The sequence below is a fragment of the Chiloscyllium plagiosum genome, chromosome 25 (assembly GCF_004010195.1).
Source record: "Chiloscyllium plagiosum isolate BGI_BamShark_2017 chromosome 25, ASM401019v2, whole genome shotgun sequence".
NCBI lineage: Eukaryota > Metazoa > Chordata > Chondrichthyes > Orectolobiformes > Hemiscylliidae > Chiloscyllium > Chiloscyllium plagiosum.
In genome coordinates, this window is record NC_057734.1 from 15,223,627 (window position 1) to 15,245,268 (window position 21,642).

Genomic DNA, 21,642 nt, shown 5'->3' on the forward strand with positions numbered 1-21,642 from the left:
CTCTTCTGTCAGTCCATTGTTCCTGAGTGTGCATTCTAGTGCTGCTAGAAAGTCTGCTGTCTTGGCATCCCTGTGGTTGTAGTTGAGTCCCTTGGCCAGTATTGTTCTTGCCATGTCTGTGAGCTGTCTGTGGGAGAGGTTTTTAACCCAGGTGTGTGTTGTGGTGTCCTCTTTGTTGTGTGTTAGTTTGGCCACTCCACAGCTCACACAGACGACAAGCAACATGAATTTGACTGGGACAACACTACCATTATAGGGCAAGCGAAACAAAGAACAGCCAGGGAATTCCTAGAAGCATGGCACTCATTCACAAACTCCATCAACAAACACATCGACCTGGACCCAATATATCGGCCACTACAGCGGACAGCTGAAACTGACAACCGGAAGCGGCAGGGACAGGCCACTATAAATGCCAGAGGAAACACCACAGAAGCGCTTCACAGGAGGCTCCCAAGCACTGAGGATGTCACCTAGACAGGGGACGAAACGTTTGCAACAAAAACTTCTAGCTCGGCGAACAGAACCACAGCAATTATACTTGTTGTTCAATCGAATGGCCATTTGAAATACAAATAGTTGAGTCAATTTCTCTTCAAATATCGTGATATACTGCCATGTCTGAGTAGTCAGTTGAGGGTGAGAGGTGAGAAGGTTTTCTGATGGTAAGTTTTATTTAAGGCAAAGTTGCATTACTATTTTAATGATTGATGCTGTAAATAAAGTAAACAGTGATGTGTATATCCCTGCATTATATTTCTATTACTTAGTGTGTGTTTTTATGGTAATTATGTGGACCTTTTAATCAGCTGGAACATTTGATCAATCAGTACACTCCTGGTCCTATTGGACTTTCCCAAGTCCTTCTGTTCTCTGATCTTTTCCTCAGGTTCTCTCATTTATTTGCATGAGCAACTGGTTCTCAAATTATAAAGTCTAAAGCCTACAGCAACTGGTGAGGGTAAATAAACTGAGTTTCTTCAGGTTTTAGTTATTTTACTGGAGAGTGAGTGAATGAGTGAGAGAGAGAGAATCTGCCTTCTGAGCACTCCAAGGCTTCTGCCAATATTGTTCACACTCATCACTTCCACAAATCGTTCTGCCAGCCAGGAGCCAATCAGATTGTTGTTATCAGGCTGATGGCCTTTGGCATCTACAACTGGACATAATTCCACAAGCCAATCAACCATTTTGTGTCAGCCAAGGCTCACTTGTACTCAGAACCTCAGAGTATGGTGGATTACAGCCATCTTCTTCCCACTGCCCCATTGCTTGAACCAAGCAGCAGTGTAAATGCCACCCATAATGAGTTTCAGTTACTTACTTTATAATTCCTTCCTCATTCCTTTGTTGTTAAACAACCCATTTCCCAATTCAGTCCACAATCAACATAAAGTCAAATAAAATCACACAGTTTTAAAATTATGACTATCTCAGTGCAGCAGAGCATATCCCCCTCCCAGTAAAAAGTTGATGATTAGTGTTTAGAAACTCTAAGGGACCCCAAGACTTTTCTGAAGTCAACACTGGATGAATCAAACATGACCTTTGAGGTGGAGCAAAAAAATTTTCCAGATATCACTTGCATTTTTTTCCACAAAATGTATTTTTTTAAAACATTGGAACAGTATAATACATAACAGTTCAGATTTGAATTACATGAAGTGCGGTACACTTTGTTTTCTTGAACTACAGCATCTGCAATACTGTAAGCCTGTATTATTAATTATAGACGAGGAGGAAAGAAAACAGCAAAAATGCAGTAATACTTGGAAATGAAGATACTGAGCACATTGGAGTTTGATTTTAAAACATAAAGATCAGTTGGGTCATTCACAAGTTTCCCTGGAGGTTAAATTTAACAATTTGCATTTCATTTTAAACATACAGCCTGAGGGGTTTTGTGCAGGGTCCAGACCTTGCTATACCACAGTGAGAGGGTTTTGTGAACTGACCTGATTGAATTTTTGTGGTTCCTGCTCTGTTATCAGTGTTTCCCTCACCGAGATCTGGGACTTTGGAATGTCATCACCGCTTGGAAGATCATGTTTCAGATAAACAATGGTCCTCTCATCATTCAAGAACTGTTTGAATATGGGGAGACATTTATTTCTCTACATTGCCATTTCCCTTGCACTGACTGCAGGGATAGGAGTAGATGGGCTTGAGAGCATTAGCCTGGTGAAAAGTCTTTCACCTCTTGGTCTCTGAACATAGTGTTTTCCTGTGAGCTGGGTCCACCAAGCTTTGTCAAAGGAAGCACCTGGAGAGGCCCCAAACACTGAGTAGGTTTCAGAAAGATGTCTCAGTGCCCTGTGATAACACCCTGGACTGGTATGTGGGAGTTGTTGCAAGTTGTCAGCTGATTTGCTGATATGAATATGATTTGCACTGCAGAAACTAACCAAAGCATCTTCCAGACTCGTATTCTCCACCACTTGAAGGGCAGCAGACACGTGGGAACAATTAAACCGGCAAGTTTGCCTCCAGGCCACTTACCATGCTGATATTAAACTATATCAGTGGTCACTGTCCCTGAGTCCAAATTGTGGAACTCCATCCCTAATGATGTAATGGGGCTCCCTAGAGCCCATAAACTGCAGTGGTTCAAGAAGGCTGCTCACCACCATCACTACCACCTCAAAGGCAATTGGGAGCAGTAAAGAAAAGTACTGGCCCAACGTGCAACGCTCACATCTTATGAACAACTTAAAAGAGTGTTGCTGGCCTCCTCCCAGTTTTCACAAGGAGAGATGACGCTTTGTGTTCTTTTTTAAATCAGAAAATACTCACTGTTCCAATTATCCAATGATTCCTAGTTCGAAGAAACGCAAACCTGCCTGGACAGATCGGATTCTCTGGAGGGTGAAAATGTCCGACTGCTACGACCTATCACCAAATCTCAGGAGGAGCAAATCCCCAGATGGCAAATCCAGCCACATTCAAGTGCTTCAGCATGTTTACCGCAGTCATATGGAGTACCTCATCAGCGATCACAAACCCGTCACCGCCATCTTTTCCCTGAAGGTGAGGCAGTGCAGTTTGTTGTAACAGGTCTCAATCGCGGAATATAAGAAAAGCAGAACCTGACACTGGGACGATCAGGTTACAGGGCATGGCCCATTGTGTAGAAAGTTCCCTCTCTCTGTCTTTCCAGCTGGTTAATGAGTTCATAGAGTCATACAACATGGAAACAGGCCCCTCGCCCCATGCTGACCTGGTTTCCTAAACTGAACTAGTCCCATTTGCCTGTGTTTGGCCCATTTCCCCTAATTCCCTCCTATCCATGTACCCATCCAAGTGTCTTTTAAATGTTGTAACTGTACTCGCCTCTACCATTTCAGTAGTTGGTGTTACTTTCTGCACAGTATTTCACCAGAGCTCCCTGTGACTGACACCTGTTGATGGAATGTGATGCAGATACCCAAAGTAATGTTTATCTTCAGTTCATTGAATAACCTGCAATGAAAACTAGCATCAGTAATACTCAGGAATCACTAAGTGTGTTTGTTGGACTGTTGTAAGGATCTATCTAATTCTCTAATGTCCTTTTGGATGTTGAAGGAAACCGGCTGTGCTAAACTATCTGTGTGAGTCACCAGACCTACAGCAATATGGCTGACTCTGAAAGAGACCACCACGTTGCTCAGTTGTGCTAAAATTGTGAGAACAAAACATAATATCTCCAACTCTATAAGTACTTGAAACTGAGCTCTTTCTGACTATGTGAAACCTGGGACCCTGAGGAATTCCAGTAAAGAGGTTTGAACACCTCATGTGATATCAGCCCAGCCCAGGCTTTACTGGAAATCTTGCTGGATGCTTTCATTCCCCTCCCCCATCACACTAACTTCCAGTCTCTTTCAGCATTGGGTTGACTTGGTGGAGAGTGATGGACTATAGGCAGCAGCTGTGGCTTCTATAGCAATGTGCTCTCAGACTGTGGTGGAAAGAGATTGAGGTTGGCATTGAGTTTGCTCATGTTCTGAAGCAGTTACTAAGAGTATGGAACCAGTCTGAATTTTACTTGAAAACCTGGAGGATAGATCCCACACGTATTGGGGTTTATGAGTGATATCATGTGAACAGGAAGCACTCCCAAGTCATAGTTGATAAAGATGTAAATGAATCTCTGTTCCAAGCTTGGAGATTGCCCAATAAAGCAAAAAATGTGCCATGCTCTGATGTCTCTGAACATTAACAACATTTGGCATTGAACGATGGGTAGCTTTTCTCTAGAGATCCAGAGTCACTAGGAATAGATGGCTATTTGTCAAAACTTTTCTCACCGAAGACTCTATTTTCTTCTGATGTGTTTTCATAGTTTTCCCATAAAATGCAGACCCCATTGATTCAGCTCCAGGTGGAGGATGAATGGAACAAACCTTCAGATGCTGTGGTTAGATACAGGATGGCAAGCTCCTTCGCCAAGAGCTCATGGGATTGGCTCGGTTTGTACCGGGTAAGTTATTTATCACCCATTTTGGAGAGGCTCTAAAAGACCAGAGTGGCCAGAAATCAAAAGGCACTTGCAGGCTGTCATGTGTGGGTAATATCTTATTGGCATTCACGTCTATTAGGACTCCTGCACTTAGAGTTAGAAAAAAGATGTTAGCAAGGGATCATTGATATTTTATATTTGTATAATTTTACAAAATAGGTGCTTCATATTTCTAGACTCAAAAATCGTACACAAGAGCAGTCGATCTTGGGAATATTGGCATTCTGAGATGTGATAATTTGATATTTTTGCCTCCAGTTCCACTCCAGTGCGGTTGACTTTATTTTTGTTCACCTCAGAACATGGCTGTCACTGGCTGGCCAGTATTTATTGCCCATCTCCAGTTGCCCTTGAGAAGGTGGCGGTGAGCTGTCTTCTTGAACTGCTGCAGTCCATCTGCTGTGGGTTGACAGACAATGCCATTAGGGAGGGAATTCCAAGATTTTGAAGCAGTGACACTGAGGAATAGCAATATATTTCTAAGTCAAAATGGTGAGTGGCTTCGACCTTGCAAGTGTGGTGTTCCCTTGTATCTGATGCCCTTGTCTTTTTAGATGGAAGTGGTCATAGGTTTGGAAAATGCTGTCTAAGGATCTTTGGTGAATCTCTGCAATGCATCATGTAGATAGTACACACTGCTGCTACTTAGTGTGGGTGGTGGAGGGAGTGGATGTTTGTGGATGTGGTGCCAATCAAGTGGGCAATTTTGGTATCAAGCTTCTTGAGTGTTGTTGGAGCTGCACCCATCCAGGCAAGTGGTGAGTATTCCATCACACACCTGACTTGTTCTTGTAGATGTAGACCGTCTTTGGGGAGTCAGGAGGTGAGTTACTTGCTGCAATATTCCTAGCCTCTGATCTGCTCTTGTAGCCACTGTGTATGTGGTAAATCCAGTTCAGTTTCTGGTCAGTGGTAGCCCCCAGGATGTTGATAGAGGGGGATTCAGTGATGGTAAAATTATTGAATGTCATGGACAGATTGACTCTTATTGGAGAAGGTCATTGCTGGCATTTATGTGGCACTAATATTACTTGCCACTAGTCAGCCCCTGGTGAGGATGCCAGATTTCCTTCCCATCTGAGTTTATCTGACAATTGACAACAGTTTCATGGTCAACATTAAACTCTTGATTCCAGACTTCTATTGGATTCATCTTTCACCACCTGCCATTGGCAGGATTCGAACCCAGGACCCTAGAACAATACCGAGATCTCTGAATTAGTAGTTTAGCAATAATACCAATAGGCCATCACAATGTGCACATTATGTGCAATAGACGAGTACATTATGACAAGGTAGGTACCTACACCATTTTGGTGAGTGGTTCAATTGCTCAATAGTCTGATGATGGGTAAAATGTTACATTTAACTTCTCCCTTCCATGCCTTGGCTTTGGTGGTTGAGTTTTCTTTAAAATAATGGCAAGCTGCTAATGCAATGCCGATTGAGGGAATAGAGTTTTATAGGGAGGACTGGACAAGCGTTATATTACCCAGAGAGAAAGGGTTATGAAAACCCACCTTATGGGTTTGTCCTTCCCGTAAAGGTTCAATGAACCTTTCAGTCACTCCTCTATACTTCCTGCCTGAGTTGCAGCTAAAATAACAGAGCCATGAATTTAATGTTACAATTAAGAAATCTGAATTGTAAATACTACTGAGGTGTTTTTTCCTCACCTCCCTTGCTGTGAAAATAGAGATTAGAAACAGCTTCAGCTCTCAGAAGGCTCAGACTCCTGCTGTAGCCTCTTCTAATAATTTTCCAACAGTTGCTATTTTAAAGCCAGTTAATCACTAAAAAATTTATAACCCTTTTGAAGTCCAAGGTTATTTCTCACACAAGCCATGGAAAACAAAACTGAATATAATTAATTTCACAGTTGTGAGTTTTAGTTTTTATTTCTTCAGGAAATTGAATAGCATGGGGTCAGATTTCGGGGTCTTTTTGTACAATTGATTCTCAAAGGGTTGAAACTCCTCTCATAGGTCCGACATCAACTCTTTCTTCTCCTTCAAGTTTCTGGGAGAGCTTTCCAACATTATAGGCAGTGACTTATGCCAGCTATGGACTGCTGCATCTTCTGCCTGCTTCTGGTGAGGACTGGGTGTGTCGTGGTAAAACTTCTCTCACTTCAAAGAATTTCAGTTTCCACAGTACCAGGTCTATATAGAAGCCAAATAGGCCTCGGGCACCAAAGGCAGCCTAGGGTTTTTGAAGAGAGACTTAGAAGTCAATAGCTTCAAAGACAATCTTACAGACCATCCTGTTGATTTTCTTTCCTATCTCTACTGACAGGTTGGGTTCAAACATCACAAGGACTATGTAACCTATATCTGGGCAAAGCATGATGAAACTGATGCCACGAAGCAATGCTATCAGGTAACTACTGTCACACAGTCATTTCCCTCATGATACTGAATGTGACCTCTTTGTACATTGGGGTTAGTATACTGGGCATGCTGATGTGATTGTGGTGTGTTAAACATCGATCTTTTTCCTTTGTTTTATGGATTCAAATCTAGTATCAAGGCTAGATTGGATAAGCAGGCCAGACTTAATGACAGAAGAGTTGTCAAGCGTGGAATTGCTTCAAAGCGTGAGTGGTTAGCACAGTAGCCCCCTCACAACTATACTGAATTACAGATAAAGGATATAGTTCAATGTGGGTCCCTATGATCTGGATTGTAAGTGCTGAGACAGGCTGATTTGATTGAATGAATGATTTGTTTCCATGGTGACTCAATGTCCTTCCGCCGATGAAGGTTTTCACTCTCTAAAGGCTGAAGGGCTCTATCTAAAATCCATTTGAATAACTGCAGACCATTTTAATTGGTGTGAACTTACTGCACAAAATTGCAATAATTTGGCAGAGAAATGTTGATTTTGTTCAGTCCAATGAGACTGCTCTTCTAGGATCTTTGGGGCAGAGTAGATTCTTGAGTCTGCTATACCTGAGACCCCTCACCTTGACGGACACTGAAAGTTGATTTGGACATCTCAATCTTTTATTTCAATGTCTCAGCTATTTGAATAGTTCAATAATTTATTAAAGTTATGGTTCACTATACCTTGATAAAAACACAAGAGCAAACGTCACTGTGAATCTTACCTCTTACCCAAATATTTAACCCGCCCTTTCTCTATGGCCAACACTGACTCACCCTGGATACAGTTCACGGTGCCCTTTGCTGTAGAGTAATGGAAGGAAAAGGAAAGTTAAAGAACATGAATCCACACAGATATTCATCCTTGAGTGACCACAGTTTCACTCGTACTGAAGCAGCAGTTGGAGCACAGAAACATCTGATCACAACACATCAGATTGTGAGGGGGGTTCAATGCTTGTTTCTGGTTGGGGGGAGTCTTGAGTCAGCTTGAAAATGAGAACTCTCACTTAGTATGGGGATATGGTGGAAGTTCCTCTGTAAGAACGTCTTTGGAGTCCTCTTCCCTAGAGAGCAGTGGAGGCTGGGACATTGAATATACTCAAGACTGAGTTAGACAGATTTTTGTTTTATCTGGAGTGTCAATATTCATCCAAACGCAGGAAAGTAGAGTTAAGGTGACAGTCAGATCAACCATGACTTTACTGGATTTGACCACGCTCCCATTCCTATTCCCTCCATTTGACAGGAGCTTGGTTAATCTGTAACCTAACCCAACCTTTGCCCCCTATTCCATCATTACATCTTTGAACAAAAATCTACAATCCAAGATTTAACATTAACAATTATCTCACATCATCTGACTTTTGTGGAAAAGAATTAATCCTCTGCCTCCTTGAGTGTGAAGAAACTTTTCTGATGTCATTCCTGAAGGTCTGTCTCCACTTTTTAGATGTTGCTCCCTGGTTCGACTCTCCCCAGCCTGCAAAAAGATAGCTTTTGTATCTGCGCGATCCGTGTCGCTGAATATCTTACAAATATTGACCAAATCACCCACAACTTCTAAATTCAAGGCTTACGACTCTGGTTTATATAATCCATCCTCAGTCCACATACCCTTCTGATTGCCCTGAGATGACTAGAGACCAGGGATCAATCTTGTTCTGTGCTGTACTATTCCGCACCATATGACACAATCAAATACTGAAATGCCAAAGGTTCACAGGTCTATTTCTGAATGAAATCACATCTCTAGATGTGGCTGTTGAGGTGAGGTAGGACCAGGCTCATCTGTGATGCCTTCCACAATCAACAGCCTGTCGACATAGCTGCTTTTGCTCAACCCTAAAAATGGTGACTCGTAATGTGTGGCAATGTGACTGACACCCAGCCAGAGTCAACCTCTTCAGGTAAAGAGAGAATGGAGAGAAAATTCAGCAAACTGCAGTCTTATCAGTTCCGTGCTATTATTTGTTGTGGAATTTCTTCCATCTTTCTGCAGGTCATGTTCAGTGAGGAATCCGTGCCAAAGGGCACTGGGGAGTACATCCTATGCTACTACAGCAACAATTTCAACACCATTGTGGGAGTGACTGAACCCTTCCAGGTCAGAAGATGCAACCCAAGATCTGCCCTCATGTGTCTCTACTGCATGTGTTTTATGTTTCTGAATGCAATTTAACAACTGAGTAGCACAGCGCATGGCAGTGAATGCAAGTGTCCAGGTTTGATGGCCTTTTGGAGCCATGTCTAGTGCCAGTCCATTCGCAATTTGGTGACACCTCTTTTTGTGTCATTGAGAGACCAAAATTGGGCATGCGCTTGGTGATACCATTTATGTATCCACTATTTAAATATTTTCTTGATTGTGCCAGTAATAATACGCTGATAGATAGTTTGAATCAACACCAGAAAACCTGGACATAAGCAGGATAATGACACAGAAAGCTGTTTTGGAAAACTGAATTTTCTCCCATCCTCTCTTGAAGCTCCTGACTCAGGGAGTCAGTAATCCTTGACACACTTTTTTTGTACATACTTATATCTATGTATATGTACATAAAATCTGGAATATTAGAACTAGAAACTAACAGTTGGGTGTACATGTTCTTGGTACCTTCAGAAGCTTGTAGAGATGGTAGGAATCATTCCTAGTTGCAGTCCAGGATTCCCTTCCTCACCAGCAGCCTGCAAAAATAAACAAGGTAGAATTCTTATTTTTTCAAGTTGGAGAGGTGTTTATTCAAACATCAGTTAACACATATCTATACACCACAGTGACAGCAGTGTGTGTGAGTAATCCAAAAACATTTTAAAAATGAATTTACTGCTGATTTGAAAAACTGACCACATTGTTACCAGAAGAAAGACTAGGTGAATCCTGTGAAAAAACTCAAAATGTCAAGAGGCATAATAATGCATACACTGGCCTGGCCTTAATGAACTGGGGGAATCAATGATTTTATAATGCTATTTGAGAAACTTAAGCAAAAATGTAAGTTAATTTTCAGTAGTCACCTAGAGATATTCGCAACAAAGTATGAGTCAGCTTTACCCTTATATGGGCAGGACTTACAAGATTAAATGTATTTAACAATGCGGAACTGATTAAATAAGTTAGAAAACTCCCAAATGTCATTTTTGAAAGGTTTAACACCTTAACCATGACCAACATCATTGACAGTAGTTTATTTAGTTCCATGTTTTCTGGTTGCAGATTAGAAAGTCAGATGTAACTCCAGAATCTTGGTGTCCTTTTTCCCTCAGTCACATCAGGACTTCCTGGGTTTCCAATGTTCTTCACATTTATTCCAGCCTATAGTGCAATATTACCATTTTCATTATTAAACAAGCATGTGACAAGTACTCTGCATGTAACAGGATCTGTTCCAAATATTTGAAAAGGTATCTTTGATAGTTTTATCACCCCTTTAGGAGGGAAGTTTTCTTTCTGCAGTATTTGGTGAATTGATTCCACCTCCCCCCGCCCCGCCCCAGTCCCTATTGGTACTTTGGGGCATGTTATTCATCCATTACCTTGGCCAAATTTCAGCATTTACTGAACTCAAGATCAACAGTCCCTCCTTGGACTATCTAGATATTGTTTCAAGAAACTCTCCTGGATGCACCAAATAAATTTTGCTCCATCTAAGCCCCTGCTAAAAAGGGAGTCCCAGTCAATATTGGGCAAGTTAAAATCACCACCACAGCCACCCTGTTGTTTGTATATAATCTGCTTACATATCTGATCCTTCATCTCCCAGTAGCTCTTGGGAAGCCTATCATTTAACCCTATCACAGTGATTGAACCTTTCTTACTCCTGAGTTCTACCCATATTGCCTTGCTGTATGAACCCTCCAAGATTCCTATCTTAGTACAACTGTGACATTCTGCTTAATCAGCAATGCAAATCCCCCATCCCTTTTATATACCTCTCTATCATTACTGAAACATTTAAACCCTGGAACATTGAGCTGCCAGTCCTGCTCTTCTCTCAATCATGAATCTGTAATGGCTATAACATCATTGTTCCCTGTACTAACTAAGGGTCTAAACTCATTTGGTTTACTTGTTTTACTCCTCGCATTGAAATAAATACACCTCAGATGCCAGTCCTGCTGTCTTCATTACCCTGGCCTTGCCTCCTAGGCTTACTTGATCTCATCTCTTACTTGATCTCTCCTCTTCAAACATTCCACATGCTGACTTGTTGCTCTGGTTCCCACCCCCTTGCCACACTAGTTGAAACCCTCCCAAGTGGTACTAGCAAACCTCCCTGTAAGGATATTGGTGCCCCTCCTGTTTAGGTGCAACCTGTCCTTCCTGTACAGGTCCCACCAACCCTGAAAAAGATCTCAATGATCCAGATATCTGAAGCCCTCCCTCCTATACCAGCTCTTGAGCCACACAGTCAACTGTATTATCTTTCTATTTCTGGCCTCACTAGCATGTGGCACATGGAGTAATCCCGAGATTACAACCCGAGAGGTCCTGCTTTTCAACTTCCTGCATATGTCCCTAAATTCCCTTTGCCGGAACTCATCTCGCTTTCTGCCAATGTTGTTGGTACCAGCCTCTGGCGCTCACCCTCCCCCTTCACAATACCCTGTACACTCTCAGAAACATTCTTGACTTTCACACCCAGGAAGGTAACACCATCATGGAGTCTTGCTTGCAGCCACTGTAACACCAGTCTGTACCCCTGACTACAGAGTCCCCTATCACCACTGCTCACCTACACTTTGACCCTCCCTGCTATACAGTAGAGCCAGTCGTGATGCCTCTGGTCTGGCTGCTGCTGCTGCTTTCCATTGAGAGGCCATGCTGCCAACAGTATCTAAAATAGTATACCTGTTTGAGAGGGGAATGGCCACAGGGAGCTCAGGGACTGCCTGCCTCCCCCTCCTGGTGGACACCCATCTACCTGACCACATCTCTGGAACTCCTTTCTGCCTCTTCTCTGCTTCTCAGTGAGTCTCACCATCATTCCAACCGATCCATGTGATCTGAGAGGAGCTGCAGGTTGACACATTTCTAACTGTGTGGGACATTTCACTTCCCCACGATCTCCTACATCTCATGGGAAGGGCAGACCACTCCAACACCTGTTATTCCTACCCCTCTAATAATTACTGGATGAAAAGAAAAGGAAGACCTTACCTTGCTGTACCTTAATGCTGCTCACCACCCCCCCCCTCAGCAAAGCCCGGAACGACAAACGTGGATTGTTTTCGCTAGAGCATTGGAAGCTGAGGGGTGAGGAAGTGGGAGGGGTGATGCAAACACTGGGCCGAGGTATGTAAATTTATGAGAGGCGTGGATAGGGTAGATAGTCGAGTCTTTTTCCCAAGGTGGAAATGTCAAAAACTATGGGGAATTAGGTTGAGGGGGAAAGTTTAAAGGAGATGGGGCAAGGCAAGGTTTTTACACAGAGGGTGCTAGATGCTTGGAATGCAGTGCCAGTGGCGATGGTAAAAGCATATATGATTGCAATGTCTAAGAGGTATTTAGACAGACACATGAACAGGCAGAGAATAGAGGGATAGAGACTACGTGCAAGTGGATGGGATTAGTTTAGAATAGCATCATGGTCAGTGTAGACGTAATGGGCATAGGGCCTGTTCCAGGTTAATGTTCCATGTTCTAAAGAGTGATTTGGCCAAGGCAGAGCTGAAGCAACCAACAGAAGAAAGACCACAACCTTTAAGTTAAAAAAGGACATACAGCACCTGTGATTAGAGTCACATAGCAGAAGATTTAACAAACTCAAAAGGGTATTATGACAGGAGGCAATCTGTCAGAGTGTAACAAAAGGAAACCTGCCACCCTCCAAGTACATGCTCCTGTAAAAGATCTGGAGCATGCAATTCCAGTCCAAGAGAGAAAACCTTACATTCAAAGCTCTAACCTCAGCTGAGATCAGGTGTGTTGCTATGAGTTCTGTGATAAAATCTGAATCATCACCATTCCGGCTTGAAGAAAATGAGAACTCTATCTTGTTTATTCTTGCAGACTGCTGGACAAACACTTTACTCAACCACTTCCAACTGGTTCAGTGAAATGGTACGTGCTTCTCCAGGTGAAGCTGTGAAATATGTCTCCCAACCCTGGAACATTTACACCTAACTATTGGTTCCTAGCTCTAAAATATAACAATATATTACAAGAATATATAACACCTAAATCAATTGATCAGAATTAACCTGTAAGCTTCATGAATGGCCCTTGAGGTTGACATGACATCTCAGAGGTATATGTTCATGTGGTGTACCAAGACCAAACCCCACTTGAGTTCATTATGAATGATGTATAGAGGGGCATGCCAGTCCAGGGAGAGGGTGGTGCACGATCAGCTTTCAGTTTCTGTCGGTACTGTTCCTCAAAGGAATGCCACAATCACCTTCAGTCGTGTGTTCTTCCTCCAAAGAAGTATTTGCAATTATATAGCACCTTGCATAACCTCAGGACATTCCAAAGAGCATTACTGAAAGTAGGTTCCTTAGGAAGTGTAGTCACTGGCATGATGTGGAAAATGTAACAGCCAATTTTCACCTGACAAGCTGTTTCAAACAGCAATGTGATGAAGATTGGATAATCTGTTCTGATGTGTTGGTTGTGGGATGAATATTGGTCAGGACAGAGGGGAGAGTTCCCCTATTCCTCTTTGAAGTAGTGTGATGGGATCCTTTACAATCACCTAAGAAAGCAGATGTGAGATTCAGTTTAATGTCTCATTCAAAACATATCTTATCTGACAGTGCAGCGTTCCCTCAGTTCCTCACTAGACTGCCAGTCTAAACTTTACATCTGGAATGGGACTTGAATTCAGAACCTTCTGAGTTGAGAGTGCAATAAAAGTCCAGTTCACAATAGGCAGAGCAGATTGATATCTGATCAGCCTGTGCCATACAAATGTCAGCTCCAATGTTGGAATTGTCTTTCAATGTTTGAAACTGGGAACACTAAAAAATGTTGAAGACATTTAAAAGGCATCTGTATGGGTATATGAATAGGATGGGTTTGGAGGGATATAAGCTGGGTGTTGGCAGGTGGGACTAGATAGGGTTGAGATGTCTGGTCGGCATGGACGGGTTGGACCGAAGGCTCTGTTTCTGTACTGTACATCTCTATGACTCTATCTCACAAGGGCCCTTTTGCCAAAAGATTGCAGATTGACATTGTGATAGGGAGGGACTGCGCTACACCGTATCAGGTGAAGGACGGTGTCCAATCTGAACAGTGACCATTCCCAGCTCTGTATGAGGTGCCAGCAATCGGTCAGACACAGAACCAACTTTTCCCTGCTATACAAATACATACAAAATCAAAGTAAATTTCCCATTTCTTCTCCCTCTAGATTATTCTGCCCTCCTCAAGTTCTGACACCAGCAAGTCTGACAGCTCTGATTCCAGCTCAGATGGAGAGGAGATGAGTACCTTGAAGCTGATCCGCCCCAAATCTCGCAGCCCCAGCCCCGGCAAAATGAAGAAGGGGAGCAGCCGGAGCCGTAGTCGGAGTAAGAGCCCAGTTGCTCCAATAACACGGTCCCTACAGGGGCTCAATCTCAGGGTAGGCTCCAAGCACAAAAGCAAAAGCCGCAGCCCCTCACCCAGGGGGGCTCAGGTGTCCATTTCTGGCCAACCCAAATCGTCAGGGGGCAAACCCACTGCAGGAAACAGCCAGAACTCAGCAAACAACCTGCGGGACCGACTTTCACCTTCAGCTTCAGCAACTTTCAAAGACCCAGCATCTTGGGAGAAAGAGCCGGCTTTTCTTGGCACAGGCTCTGCTACGATGGGGGGACCTAGCAGTCAGGTTCAGGAACTCCCTGTGCAGCAAAGGGACAGCGCTCAACATCCACAACTGTCTCCGAAACTCTCCCAGCATCATGGTCAGGATGGAGCCGTCACTTTAAAGTTAAATAAAGCAAATCAACTCTCCACCGGCAAGTCTTCTCAAAGTGTCCAAGTCCCTGGGTCAGAGTCACAGCCACCAATATGGCAGTAGGAAGAGTGGAGCAGCATTTTCAGAGAGAAGAAACTGGCCACTGGACAAGGCAAAGTAACAAGGAATCAAAGGTCTCATGTTGACGCAAGGAGTCAACAAAGCACAGAGAGACTGGAGAGACTGTAATTGTTACATGTAATTGGAAGATGTGTGGGACAATCAGCCTGCATTCTGATTTTTAATGTGATATGAGTTACCCCAAGAGGCTGGATGACTTTTAGGGCCTCTGGAATTGATGAGTGGATGCAATCATGATGTAATTATTTAATTAGTTACTTAATTCACACTCTAACTAATGTCATTACCATCCCACTGCGTGAGTGAGATTCAGAGCACACACTCCAGCAAACTTGCTCCTCATCTTCATTGTTCTCTTCTGTTGCTTATCCATCTTGCCCTCTTTCAGTGTCTCTCCTTTTTACGCATTCCTTTCTGAGTGAGTGACTTTGTGGCTGTTCTTGTTTCACCTGCTGCCTTCTCACGCCTGTCTCTCTTTTTAAATGTCATTTTCTCAGTATTTGCTTCATTGTTCTGATGCAGAGTGATTCTTAACTTTTGTGCATTCATGGGAAAATCACACTCTTGAGCTGCATGAGTGGAAAGTAGGAATAGAACTTTATATCCTTTAATCTCCATTTCCTCCCAGCCTGGATGTCTGCTGGGAGCTTGAGATTAAAGAATCACTTTAAAACTATATTTCTCGAATGTTTATCAATACTCTGTCATTGTCCATCTCTCTCTATTTCCTGAAGTTTACTGATACAGTGTGTGCCAGTTTATTCATCCCGGAACACAGCATGTGTGGAACTGTACATCACACTTTGCTGCAGAAAATGGATCCAGGGTGTTTTGACTCTCAAAATGCTGCCAGTTCACCTCTTGCTATATGGGAAAGATGTAAGGAATGTTGCTTCTGGAAAACAGTATGGCTCTTGGCTGCTAAGCAGCACCTGGGAAATTATCAGGAATGTTTCATACAGAGTGCATCTTGAGCCCTTATTACCCATCAGTGCTGGAATAAAGCTACCAGCATTCCTAGCCTGTGTTGGCAGGTGACCAGCTTTCTACTCAAGTATTCAAAGAATCACTGCTCTATCCATCTGGCTTTTGGTGACTTACTCTGGAACCAGTCTGTAGGATGTAGGTATGGAGTCTAGCACTGAGTCACCTGATTGACTCACTCCCTCAAAGGAAGGTGATGGTTCCAGGCCTTTGTTCTAAACTTCCCCAATAGTTGATAATCAAAATTCATCCCATACTGATGTAGAAGTACAGATCTGTGAACACAAGTGAATATTAGACTTGGCTAAATGTGAAAAAAAATTAAAATTAAGTTATGCTTTTGGATGTATATAATTACATAAGCTTCTTGTATAAGACATTTTAATTTATTTACCTTCTACCTCCAGCTCTGGTCAATTCTTCCCTTGCCCAAATATATGGGATTTAACTGGTGCACAATTCTACAGACATTGAATGTTCTGCTGGCTGTGGCTCATCTATAAGCTTAGTCAGTAGTGGTGAAAATATTAATCATGATACCATATGGTGAATACTTCAGTAAAATCACAGAACCTTCAGTGTAGACAAGAACTCCAGAAAAAATAGGAACTCTTCAATAAGGATGAAGATTCTTCATTTACAATGTGGATCTTCAGTAGAAATTAGGACACTTAAGTATAGGTGAAGATAGCTTCAGAAGCAAGGAGGACTGTTTAATGTAATTGAGAGCTCTTTTATAATAGACCAGATTTATTTAGTATAAGACATTTTTGAGTGTTGTGGCAGTACCACAAGAAATAGGACCAGGAGTAGAACATTGGGCCCTCCCAGGCCTGCTCCAACATTCAATAAGATCCTGGCTGATTCAACACTCCTCACGTCCACTTTCCTGCCTTTTCCCCATAACTACTGATTCTCCTATTGATCAAGAATCTATCTCAGTTTAAAAAATACACATATACTACAGTAGCAATCCAAAGGCCTTACTAAGCTAATGATAAGAGTTCAAATGCAACACAGCAGCTAAGAATTTAACTTTTTTAAAAAAAATATAGTACGGTGACCATAAAAGTACTGGATTGCTATTTTTAAAAATCTGGCCTATTATTCAACACCAGGTTATAGTGCAACAGGTTTAATTGGAAGCACACTAGCTTCTGAAAGCTAGTGTGCTTCCAATTAAACCTGTTGGACTATAACTTGGTGTTGTGTGATTTTTAACTTTGTACACCCCAGTCCAACACTGGCATCTCCAAATCATCGCCTATTATTGTTCTTTAGAGAAAGAAATCTGCTCACCTAACCCAGTCTGTCACAACTTAACTGCGATCTGAAATGGTGTAGCAAGCCACTGAATTTCATCAAAAATAGTACAAAGTCACCACAAGAACAGCAGCAGTTAAGTGGTTTGTCACAACCTTCTAAAGAACAAATAAAAATATGTCATTAATACCAGCGACATGTACATCCTGGGAAAAAAACCTTTAAAAAAATCACCCGATGACAGCCACCTGATGAAGGAGCAGTGCTCAGAAAGCTAGTGCTTCCAATTAAACCAGTTGTACTATAATCTGGTCTTGTGTGATTTTTAACTTTGTTCCCCCAATCCAACACCGGCACCTCCAAATCTTAAAAATCTTCAGTATGATCGAAGACTCTTTATATACAATATGGAATCTTAGTAAAGCCAAGCAAACTTCTAAATTGATGAAACATTTTCAGTATAGGCAAGCATTTTTTTTTACAAAAACCACAACTCTTCAGCATAGCTGTGGAGTTTTCAGTATGAACAAAGATCCTTCTCCACAGACATGCACTCTATAATAGGACTGAGACCCTTCTATCTAAAAGATGGACCTTTAAATACAGATCAGAACTCTTTGGTGGAGATGAAGAATCTCCAGTAAACAGGTGCGCACCAGTACAGATAAATGTTTGGTAGAGGTAAGGGTTCTTCAGTGTAAGACAAGGAATCTTCAGTAAAATATGCTAATTATTCTATATAGACAAGGACTAATCAATATAAGAACGTTTTTAGTTTAGGCCTGGAATCTTCATTAAAATGTCAATTCCTCAAAACAGACAAAACGTTTTTTTTAATATTGGACTCTTCAGTGTAAGGTACCCTCATTGCAGATGAAACTCTTTAATATTAGATAAGGATTGTGCAGTGTGCATGTGGACTGCAGTGTAAACATATCACATTTCAACATAAACGAGGCAAAGGGATTAGGAATAGCAGAGTCAATGGGAACTTGGGAAAGAAAAGCACTGAAAGATCAGGAGTGAAATAAAGTGATGTTGAATTTTCAGTTGCTGATCGCTATCCTTACTAAATGTAGTATTCCAACAGCCATTTCACAATTTACAAAAGCACTTTCATTTTTTGGGAATTGGTTATGAGTTCTGTCTATGTAGTTTAGCCAGAGTCAAACTTTACAACCAGAAATGTTTCAGTAGGATTTCAGGTTAGGATAGAATTTTCTTCCACTGGGGGCATGATAAAAATACAGCTCAAGGCTTCTTCACTTCCTTTTAGTAAAATTTTTGTCGTGCACTGAAGTATTCTGCAGCTTAAATATGAGACAATCTTTTAACATTTACTGCATTCGTTTTTTTACGGCAGGATTCGGAATGAACTCAAGCACAGTTTGAACTGGAGGCATTAGCTGGCTGCAATTGATGTGTGCGCGTGTGTGTAATGTGTGTGAAATTCCTGTCTTCCATAATTGTAAGACATGACATGCTCTGTATATGGATAAAAACTTTCACCGCGGTTGAACAATGATGCACAATAAACAAAAATTGTGTGTAATCTTGAGCTTTGTGTTTGTTTTACAGAGTTGTTAGGTTTGTTTTCATTATGCATTAGTATTATTAACGGTTAGAAATAGGAGGCTGCTCAAGATAGCTCATCTTTTTGGGTAGGACAGCAGATATTTGAAATTAAAATCCATTTGAAAGCCCAAGCAATCAAATACTCAGTAATAGCTTCAGCAATAGTCGGCAGAGGTTTGAAAGCCATGTTTGGTTTAAATCGAATCTTATACTGGAACAAGCAGCTAAAAGGAGCATCCAAAATCCCTTCTCAAAGGTCTGTGCTGTCACTGACTCGAGTCTGTTCTTGGCTGATTCACATTGAAGGTTACAAGAACCTGTCTCAATTATGTAAATTGTGCATAGCTGGAAATGGGTTTGGGGCAACACTGCATCTTTTGCCATGTGTTCAAATTACATATCTGATTAGATTAGATTCTCTAGAGTGTGGAAAGAGTCCCTTCGGCCCAACAAGTCCACACCGCCCCTCCGAAGAGAAACCCACCAAAGCCCATTCCCCTACCCTATATTTACCCCGACTAACACTGTGGGCAATTTAGCATGGCCAATTCACCTGATCTTTGGAATGTGCAAACTCCACACAGACAGGCGGGAATCTAACCCAGGATATAGTGCTGTGAGGCAAGATGAAAATAGTGACCCAAGTGGAGCTCACACGAGGACTGAAAACTGCGTTTTTTGCAAGTTGTCCTTTAAACTCATTCAGTTATTTTTCTAATCTATGCCTTCTGTTATTAATATAGGCGCCGTGGTTTAGCAACTTACATATTTTCTACCTTTTTTCGTAAAATATACAAGTGAATAATTGACCTATTCTATCCCACCGTGATCTTTCGCCTGAGTGTAATTTGATTTTAAAGGAGTATAGGTGAAAATATTTTATTTGCTTAATTGGGATACTGGTTAGTTTCTTAGTTATTAGTTTTTTAAAAAAAATCACAGATCTATTATTGCCCTTGTTCCAAAAAAGTATAGCTTAATTTTCAGAATATCTCTGAAGCCCCAAAAATAGTACAGTTAATGGAAACGTGTCATGTTGATCAGCTGATTCTGGAACTGTTCCCAGTTTGGTGAATATGGCTGGCTTCCAGTGTGAAGTTTCGAATTTGATATGCTCTGAAGGTCATAGATGCTAAAATTTTGCATGGTCACATCACTGAAGCCAACGCAACTGAACACCGACCGACTGTGGTTTATCATGCCGCTTAGATACAATATCCAGGTTTGTTATTCCCCACATCTACCGCATCTGCTTTACTCACTACTTCCACAAGGTGGAGACAGTTGTTAAATACTGTCTCAATGAATTTAAATGCATATTTAAGCTGAGCAATGAGTTGTAGAGGACTGAATAAGACATAACTTGCAGAGGGTGCTTGTGGTGCAGTGATATTTTTTCGTAACTTTTTTTTTGTTCCGACCTCTGGTTTAAGAAGACCTCAGGTTCAAGTCCCAACTGCTCCAGAAACGTGTATTTTCATGTTGCAACAAGCTGATTTAAACCGCAGCGATGTGATGGCCCAGAAATGGATTGGGATCTCCCAGGGCAGGTTTGAATCCTGACAAATACAGTATTTTTGGGCTTTTGTGATGTAGTTGATAGTGTCCCTATCTCTGGGCTAGAAACTCTAGGTTCAAGTGCCACCAGTCCTCAAAGCATATTGTAACAGGTTGATTTTTTTTGTCTTAAAACATTGATTCCTGGTCTAAGCAGACGAAGTGAATGTAATTACATAGATTACAGCACAGACTATCTGATTGAACAGTCTATGCCAGTCTTTACACCCTACATCAGCCTCTTTTCATCCATTCCTCCCAGCAAATTCTACTTGCTGCTCCCTTGTGTGTTTATCTAGTTCCTCCTTAACTACCATTCACCTCAACCAGTGCCGGCAGTAATGTGTTCCATTCTCACCACTCTCTGATAGAGGTCTCCTGAAATTCTGAGAGATATTCCTGTCTATCTTATATTTCCAACCCATTGGTGTTGGATGTACGCACAAATGAAATGTGTTTTCTGTGGCTACCTTACCAAACCCTTCCTTAATCTTAAAGGCCACTTTCAATTGACTTCTTTGCCTTCACCTTTTTAGAAGAATATTAACTGAGGTCCAGTTGTCAAATGAACCTAAATCATGGGTCAATAATGTGATTATAATATTCACTGAATAAAAGCCAAATCTTACGAAAGTTAACATCATGTAATATAATCCCAGGATCAACCATATTGCAGTGGGTCTGGAGTCACATGTGGGCCAGGCTAGGTAAGGATGGCAGATTTCCTTCTCCAGAGAACATTAGTGAACCCAATGTGTTTTACAATGATGGCAGTGGTTGCAGAGTCACCATTCAGCTTGCTTTTTTATTCCACACATTTTTAAAAATTGAATTCCGTTTAAGAGAGTTAGGAAGCTAAAATAGCACAATTGCATGTTATTATGAATGAGATAACCTGGAGTTTGTTTAAATCGGAGAACTTTACTCCTTCAGAACCCAACACTTAATCCTGGTAGAACATAGAACATAGAACATAGAAGAATACAGCGCAGTACAGGCCCTTCGGCCCTCGATGTTGCGCCGATCCAAGCCCACCTAACCTACACTAGCCCACTATCCTCCATATGCCTATCCAATGCCCGCTTAAATGCCCATAATGAGGGAGAGTCCACCACTGCTACTGGCAGGGCATTCCATGAACTCACGACTCGCTGAGTAAAGAACCTACCCCTAACATTTGTCCTATTCCTACCCCCCTTAATTTAAAGCTATGCCCCCTTGTAATAGCTGACTCCATACGTGGAAAAAGATTCTCACTGTCAACCCTATCTAAACCCCTAAATCATCTTATACTCCTCTATCAAGTCACCCCTAAACCTTCTTTTCTCCAATGAAAACAACCACAAGTGCC

At 41.8% G+C, this 21,642-nt stretch overlaps 1 protein-coding gene across 4 annotated transcripts in view; it reads left to right on the forward strand.

Annotated features, from left to right (window-relative positions):
- Positions 1 to 18,711, forward strand: part of inpp5jb (inositol polyphosphate-5-phosphatase Jb) — a 34,526-nt gene extending 15,815 nt beyond the window's left edge. For 2 of the 4 annotated variants that reach the window (XM_043715568.1, XM_043715570.1), the window contains 5 exons: positions 2,820 to 3,027; positions 4,325 to 4,462; positions 6,797 to 6,880; positions 8,888 to 8,992; positions 14,244 to 17,050. In XM_043715568.1, coding sequence (XP_043571503.1) covers positions 2,820 to 3,027; positions 4,325 to 4,462; positions 6,797 to 6,880; positions 8,888 to 8,992; positions 14,244 to 14,894 — 1,186 coding nt within the window. In that variant the 3' untranslated portion in view covers positions 14,895 to 17,050. Of the gene's footprint in view, positions 1 to 2,819; positions 3,028 to 4,324; positions 4,463 to 6,796; positions 6,881 to 8,887; positions 8,993 to 14,243; positions 17,051 to 18,522 lie in introns of those variants that run through there. The other 2 variants (XR_006315364.1, XM_043715569.1) reach the window with 2 other exon arrangements.
- The last annotated feature ends 2,931 nt before the right edge of the window (positions 18,712 to 21,642 follow it).